Source organism: Pinus tabuliformis, chromosome 7, assembly GCF_031772625.1.
Source record: "Pinus tabuliformis cultivar Carrire ecotype Pingquan chromosome 7, CPIR1, whole genome shotgun sequence".
Lineage (NCBI taxonomy): Eukaryota > Viridiplantae > Streptophyta > Pinopsida > Pinales > Pinaceae > Pinus > Pinus tabuliformis.
The window spans coordinates 974,318,763-974,326,330 of record NC_142293.1 but is presented as its reverse complement, the minus strand read 5'-3'; the positions used below and the strand labels follow the sequence as shown (position 1 = coordinate 974,326,330).

Below are 7,568 nucleotides of genomic sequence, written 5' to 3'. Positions count from 1 at the left end.
AGATTTTGAAAGCTCTCATAGTAAATCTATTTCCCCCTCCAAAACAAGATCCAAAAGCGCTCCTGTAATCAAATTTAAAAATAAAAATAAAGATATAATCCATCACCGGAGCCAGTTCACTCACTCCTTCCGTAGGCAACTTCCAATTTAACTATCCCTCAACTTCCAATTGAACTATCCCTTAACATATTTAAAGCTAAAAATTCACACAATGCTCACCATAACGTCTAATCATTCCATCCAATAAATCCACTGACCTCAAGCTCGACTCGACGTAATTACTGATCAACCTAAATTTGTAATCACCAACACCACCAATATGCAATAGTACTACGTCCTTATTACGTCGGGATTCCTATGGAATAGCATTTCACAAAAGCCATGTCTTTCTCGGACAAATAATTCTTCGATTGCTTCAACTACAAGAAAGAATCATCATATCCATGTATAACAGAGTTCTCGTTCAAGCAGCTTACGAAGAAGAAATGGTAAGTTCGGCTCTCTCTCTGCAATTGCCATAGCTAGCAGTGTAGAAGCTTGCTTTCTTGATGTAATTCTTTTCATCTGACCGGATAAACAGCTTGTCTTCAGTTTCATTGCGTTTCCAGCAAATCTGGTATCTGACAAAAAGTTGGCAAAGTCATTTGATGTCAAGTTCTGCAAATCCAACTGTGTAGGGGCTTGAAACCTGCAGCTACAAGAAGTCCAAAGGTGCGTAATGACTCTGCCCGAGTAACTTAATGTGGGCGGGTGCGTGGGAGTATTTGTAATAATGGCTGCTTCATATTTTCTATTTATTCAGTGTGTTCAACATCCCGGTAAGCAAAATTAGCAAGTACAGAGCCTTTGAACGACTGGGGACCTATTTATTCACATGTCTGAGACAATAAAATTCATAAATACCTCCCGAAATGGAAATTACATGGCAGTCCTCCTCTGAAATTTAATTTGTGGCAGTTCTTTTCTTCAGTAATATTGAGTCTCTTCTCAAACTCTTTGAATGCTTTTTTATAGTGTATCGAACACCCATGTACCTACTGGTTGAACCACATAGAGCACATTTCTTCACTGCAGATGCCAGGTCAGAGGTTTGTTGTTCAATCACAGTGGCCCACAACATGCACCGTACTCATCCCATTTAAGCTCATAGACCCTGGTGGACAACTTAATGCTCCATTGACCTCATTAGCAAACAAAATCTCCCATGGCATTCTGTTAAGGAAAAATCTTAGCAACAGATCTTCCTAGATTGTGCATAATTGTGTATAATTAATCTATTTTTTCAATATGTTTTCTGTCCATCCATGTGTCACTAATGATGCTCCTTCCACTCTAGTTGCAGTTACTGGAGCTTGATCATGGGAGATTGTCGGACAATCCAAATATCAGATTTACCAGTACTACGAGTTGGTAAAGTGCTGGTGAAATTTTTGGAGGCAATTACAGGACAGGGGAGTGTGTATGTGTGCAAGTTCAGGGCACACAGATCTTCCAGATCAAAAATGTATGCTCGTGTCCAATTTGAAAGCCATGAATCCGCTGCAAAGGTCTTCAATATTGCCACCCTTGGTGGGTTGGTGTTTTGCTCTGTTGCACTGAAGGTCCATTTTCTAGAGAGAGACGTTATATCTAATCCAAAATGTATACCAGTTCGCCTTGAAAGAGTGAAGCTTCATATGGGCTGCCAGCTTTCTGAGAATATTATGTATTCTTTGTGGTCATCCACCACTGAAGTTGTGTCTGAGTTTGTATTGAATGCCAGAAAAGTCAGCATCTATATACATGAACCCCACATTGAGTACAAGATGGAGCTTTCATTTAGAGATATTCGTTACATCCATCATCGCAAGCAACTGAATGGGAACATGCTTCTTCTGCTTCAGGTTTGTTCAGCTCTGCATCTTCCTTGTATGTGTGTTAGGTCTTAATACCATAATTCTTGCCATTATGCTTGTATGAACAATGCCCTGTAGAGAGAATGGTTAACTATATTATTGAGGTCTGTATCCATGGAGACAATCCCTCTCTGTGGTAATTACAATGTTGAGAATTGGGCTTCAACACCATGGTCTTTTCATTGCCCCTGGATACCAGGTTTAAACAATGTGGATAGATGGTTGTCCTATAATATCTTTGGGGTTAGGATTACTGGGAGAGAGTGTGATTCCTATTCCTAGGTATTTGCATGCGCAATTGTCTATATTTTCAAGAAGGATGCTTTTGTTTTAGGCAATTAGGCGGTTTATTGCCTAGATTAATGGGATAGTTGTGTCGCAATGGAAGCTCTTTTAATACAGTGCAGATTACAGCATTGCTCCTAACAAAGTGAAAGTATTTGTTTTAGGCAATTAGTCGCTTTATTGCCTAGATTAATGGGATAGTTTTGTTGCAATGGAAGCTCTATTAATACAGTGCACATTACAGCATTGCTCCTAACAAAGTGAAAGTAATATTAGGTCCAAGTGTAGTATATCAAGGTATTTTGTTCAGAGGCACTACTAGTTACTGAGAGAATATAATATGTAGTAGAGAGTATAAAATGCAAAGGGTAGATAGACTAGAAATTGATTACCGCTTACAGGTGCAGAATCTAAATAATAACTGGCCTGGCTATTGACTACTGCAAGTACAGTTGACGAGGGTGGACCTTGAAACATGCATCCAATGACTGATGGTAGACCAATTTTCTGTTAGATCACATGTTCTCTTTTCACAAGATTCGATTCAGTCTGGTACTAAACATAATAACAAGGACTGCCACCTACATACTGTTATATGCTCATCCAGCTTTCAATTTGCTTAAAGCATTGCAAAATTCAGCCTTCTGCCATAAGATTACTATTATCTCTGCATTTAACATTCTTAGTTATTACTATTATCTCTGCATTTAACATTCTTAGTTTTGGCTGACCTTTTATTGCTTTGCACTTCCAAAAGGACTAAAATTGTATACCTTAGGCTGGTAAGCTGATGAGATTTATTGTAATATTGTTCACTTGGGTATTTGTAAATAATTTATAATTGATTATATTGTTCACTGAGCTTTCCTAAGTCCAAGTCCCACTACATCATCCTCCTCATTTTCAAACTAGGTGAAATAAGCATAGGACTATGATGATTAGTCATACCTTTGCCATGTTCTACGGAAACGGCTTCATCTATGGCTTTCCAATCACCTCAAGTTGAGACTTCTCATTGCTAGAGGCAAGGCAGGATTCTCCCCAAAGTATTAAATCACCAATCACATCTATACACTTTGAACCATTATTGAGGAGGCATGTCATTTCTCTTTGAAAGTATTATGTTGCTTTCTATACTTAAGGCATTTGAATTAGTCTTGAGATAGACATTACTTCAAAGACTACATGACATTGGCCTTCTGAGACTCTCTTCATGGCTATCATGAGACTTTATGAGTTGGTCCTTTGTTGTCTCCACACTATGCATTACCTATTTGATTTCATTGGTGCTTATGGCTATCATGAGACTTTATGAGTTGGTCCTTTGTTGTCTCCACACTATGCATTATGCATTACCTCTTTGATTTCATTAGGAGCACCAATGGGGTCAAGTAAGGATCTCCTCTCTCCCTAGTTTTGTTTGGGATGTATATTGGTAAGTTTGGGTAATTTCTTGTAGGGCATGTCTAGGGAGGGATGGTTGCCTTATTTACCATGTGTTGATATCTATCCTTCTATTTGTTGATCAAGTGATCCTCATGGACTTTTCTCCTAAGGGGTTGTAGAGACAACTAGATGTCCCTTCATGGTTTCGAGATCTTCAATTTATATGTTTTAACCTTGGTAAAACGAAAGTAAAGAACTTCCATGCATTATAGTGGGCCCTTTCTGAATTCCACTTTCAATTTTTGGGGGAAGAGATTGAGGTTACCACATTATACACCAACACGGGGGTTCAATGACAATTTTTTAATCTTGTTGGCCCTTACTTGAGCTTCAGGCATGCCTTCTCATTATGAATCATTGAGGCATATGGATCCCTTACCCTTCTAGACTGACACTACTTCCAAGGTCACTTTCAAGACATCTCATCCAAGATGCACCTTTTAGATACAATTATCAAACCCATGGTCCTTTATGGTTCAAAGGTCTAGGGGGCTACCTTGCTTCGATCTAACTAAAATAGGATCAAGAGAGTGCAAACCTTTATGTTATAATGCATCATTCCGTGCAAGTGGTCCCTAGACCATCATTTAGGTGGAGTTTGGGCATCTAGACAACATTAGACAATACATCATCTTTGAAGGGCTTGATGACGTAGGACAGATGATATTGTTGGCTAATGTTGTTGTCTCGTCTTTGGATCAACCAACCATTAGTGTATGGTTGGGGATGTGGTACTGGTACTATTGGCTATTTCATTCTCTTAATGTCCTTGGTGGTTAGGTTCTTCTAACTCCCATTGTAAAAAATGAAATGTATGGATTCCCCCCCACCCATATTTGTGAATGAAATAGGCGTTTGTTGGAAATATTGAGGGGGGAGGGGGGAGAGTGGGTGAATCAATATTTCACTTTTCTTTTCAGTTTAGTATAATAAGAATCAACCGATCATATCATATCAATGGTACATAAGAATTATATGAACAATTTATTTATATTACAAGGGAAGCTACAATTGTTTTTTTACTAGCTACAATTGGAACCCTAGGTTTACTAGCTCCCACTGGAAGAAGGTGACAACCTCCTGAAGAAAGCTATAACTTCCTTCCCTAGAACCACCCTGCCACCGGTAACAATAAAAGATAAATCAAAACTCTTGGACTTCGTACCAGAGACAATGAGCCATTTACAAAAATACCAATATTGTTAACTTCTATTAATACATGCTCAGATTATGGTCAACACAACTCTATCAAACTTGTTCATGTATCCTTGTCTTGTCATTGCAAAGATCATACTTCAAGATTGCTTCATAAATACTGTTGAACTCTAGAATTGAAATGTGTCAAAAAAACTCATACCTTCAATCAAACCTTAGAGAGACTTTAAGCATGGACTCAGAACCAGATAATACAAGCCTCCAGTCCTGCCTCAATTAAGCCTTCAACAATGCTCAGATATGCCTCTAAAATCCATCCTTAGAATAGTATTTCAAGAACTTGGTTTTGATGCCTCAGATGTCACTGAACTTCCCTTCGATTAAAATTGGAAATTCCCTAAAACTTTGCTAAGGAAAAGGGCCACAAGAGGCCTCAGAAGTTGGCCTCATAAGGGGGCCGAAATTTGGTTGCCTCAGAGGACTGACACAAACCTCAAAAAGTCAAATCTGTCACAGGTCAAACCAACCTCAAGATTAATGCCTTATTCAAAAATTCATACCCGCCCTATAATATGTGCCATAGAGCTGAATGAAACCTTAAAATAGGCCTATATTTTACCATGGAACCTTGGCCTCTCTAGCGAAGATTAGATACAAATGTGCCTCAAATGACCCTAACTGACGAGCTTGCCTTATGCAAAATCGTCCTTAAATTATGTTCAATAGACAGATATTTTTCCTTCAACAAATCCTGAACTCTACTTCAGATCAGAAAGATATTATTTTATCAACCTTGATCATTGTACTTCATTAGATAATTCTCCTTCAATTTGCCTCAAACTGCGTCAAAGATATATGAGATAGATCACCAAATTTTGTTTCAAATTCTCCAAGTTCTGCATGGATGAATGCCCATGATTGTCATATATATACATATTTATAGGGGGCCCTATATAGGGTCGACTTAAAGATTTTTATTTTGAAAAACCATGTTTATTTTGGAGCCAACTTGAAAGAGGAAATCCAAGATGAACAAGGAGGTCTAAATACATTAAAAAAATGAATTTTTTCTTTCATAATGTCTTCGTTCAAGGCTGGCTTGGACATATGGATTTAGGACAATTTGAATATCAATTTTGACCTTCTTATAGGGGCATAAATAAATACAATGGTCATGAATTTTGGGGCAAGATGTGGGTGCTAAACCCATCCATTTGGGGCATCAAAATTCAAACATCAATATCTCTCTAACCAAGAGGATACACAAGGTGTGTCACCTATCAAACGAAATGGCGCGACAAGGGAAACCAATATAGAGGGTCTTCTTCATCCAAATTCACTAACTTATGCAAAAAAAACACCAAACAAATGTTGGCCTATTCACCCTTTGACACCAACGACAATTTCTTCCAAAAATTCCCCCCTTTGTCATTGATGTCAACACTCATGCTCCCCCTGTCATCATGTTCCATCAATCATCATGCTCTCCCTATCTCCATGTTGCACTTCCTTTCTTCCTTTCCCTTTGACATCAATGGTAAAGGGTGATTTACTTCTTTAGGGTTGCTCCTCCTGAACATATGGCACTCAATTGTACTTTTGTCTTCTTATCCTTTCTTTTTTTGTAGTCCTTATTGTTGAGAGATTTTGTTGGGTTTTCCCCTAGGAGAGGGGTTTTTCTTTGGATGAGAGCCTACATCGTATGTCCTTGTTGTTTTGATCTTCATGCTTTTATGGTTTGATTATTTCTTGACGATGAGAAAATAAAAGAAGACATAAAGAAGTTAAAATAAGAACTAAAGAAGACAAAATAAATCACAAGTAATTATCAATATAAGAAAAAAATTTCTACCTTTTTTTATTTTCTAACATGGTATCAGAGGTAAGGTGAAGGAGAAGGGAAAAAGGCAGCTAGAATATCACCTCTGTGCAAAAGAAAATGGTTTCCAAGTCTAAATCCTAAGGCCAAACTATAAAGAAGCAGTGTCAAGCTTTGTAATAAATTTCTGGGCATGTCCTTAAGTTATTATCCATGTTTCCTGATTAGAGCTTGAAAGCCAAAGTGCATAAGGACCAAGAAACCTTTCTTTCTGAAATTCAAAAGGCTAAATTAGTAACCTAAACAAAAGTCGAGAAGACTGTGATAGAGATCAAAGTTATGTATAAAAGAAATGAAAGGTTATGAGCATAAAATTTACCATAGGGATCTGGATTTGTAATGTTCTATGCATAACCTACAAGGGTGACCGAATTACAAGATTGAAGAATCTATCAGTTAACAAGGAAAATATCCAGGATCGAGTTGTATAGAAGTTGTCTACACCAATTTAAAAGGATCTACTTTAAAAGCTACAATCACTCCAATTTTTGAAAGATGTTGAATTCCTTGAAGATAAGAAAGATGACTTATGCATATATATAAGAGAAGGTCGAGCCTCCATAGTGTCATAATAACCGACCTAAAATGATTGAAAGGGAATCTTAGTATTTTCCTATTTTTGAAAAATTGTAGTAGCCCTAACCAGAGGGTTCCAATCTCAGACCTGTACCACTCATGTAATTATATTGAAAAGAATAGTGAAAGGAGAATTCCATTTGAGGACTTGTAGCAGCTCCTACATCTTACCTTTAAGTTGAAAACAAGTTTTGAAAAACATATTTACTTGGATGTTTGAAGACCCATTGAAGAATACAGTGAAGAAATAACTCAGTACATAGCCTATCATTAAAAGAACTCATTGAGCAAGCTTATCTCAAGGAAGCAATTTACAACAGTGAGAAGAACTT

At 37.5% G+C, this 7,568-nt stretch overlaps 1 protein-coding gene across 1 annotated transcript; it reads left to right on the top strand.

The window, feature by feature from the left end:
* The first annotated feature begins 1,358 nt into the window (after positions 1 to 1,358).
* LOC149250864 (RNA-dependent RNA polymerase 1-like) lies at positions 1,359 to 1,928 on the top strand. The gene has a single exon (XM_089453773.1). The coding sequence runs from the start codon at positions 1,359 to 1,361 to the stop codon at positions 1,926 to 1,928; it is 570 nt and encodes a 189-aa protein (XP_089309899.1).
* Positions 1,929 to 7,568: the final 5,640 nt, after the last annotated feature.

Bases quoted from the DNA above. Each gene is read 5' to 3' on its own strand.
- LOC149250864 (XM_089453773.1), top strand. From the start codon at position 1,359: ATGGGAGATTGTCGGACAATCCAAATATCAGATTTACCAGTACTACGA.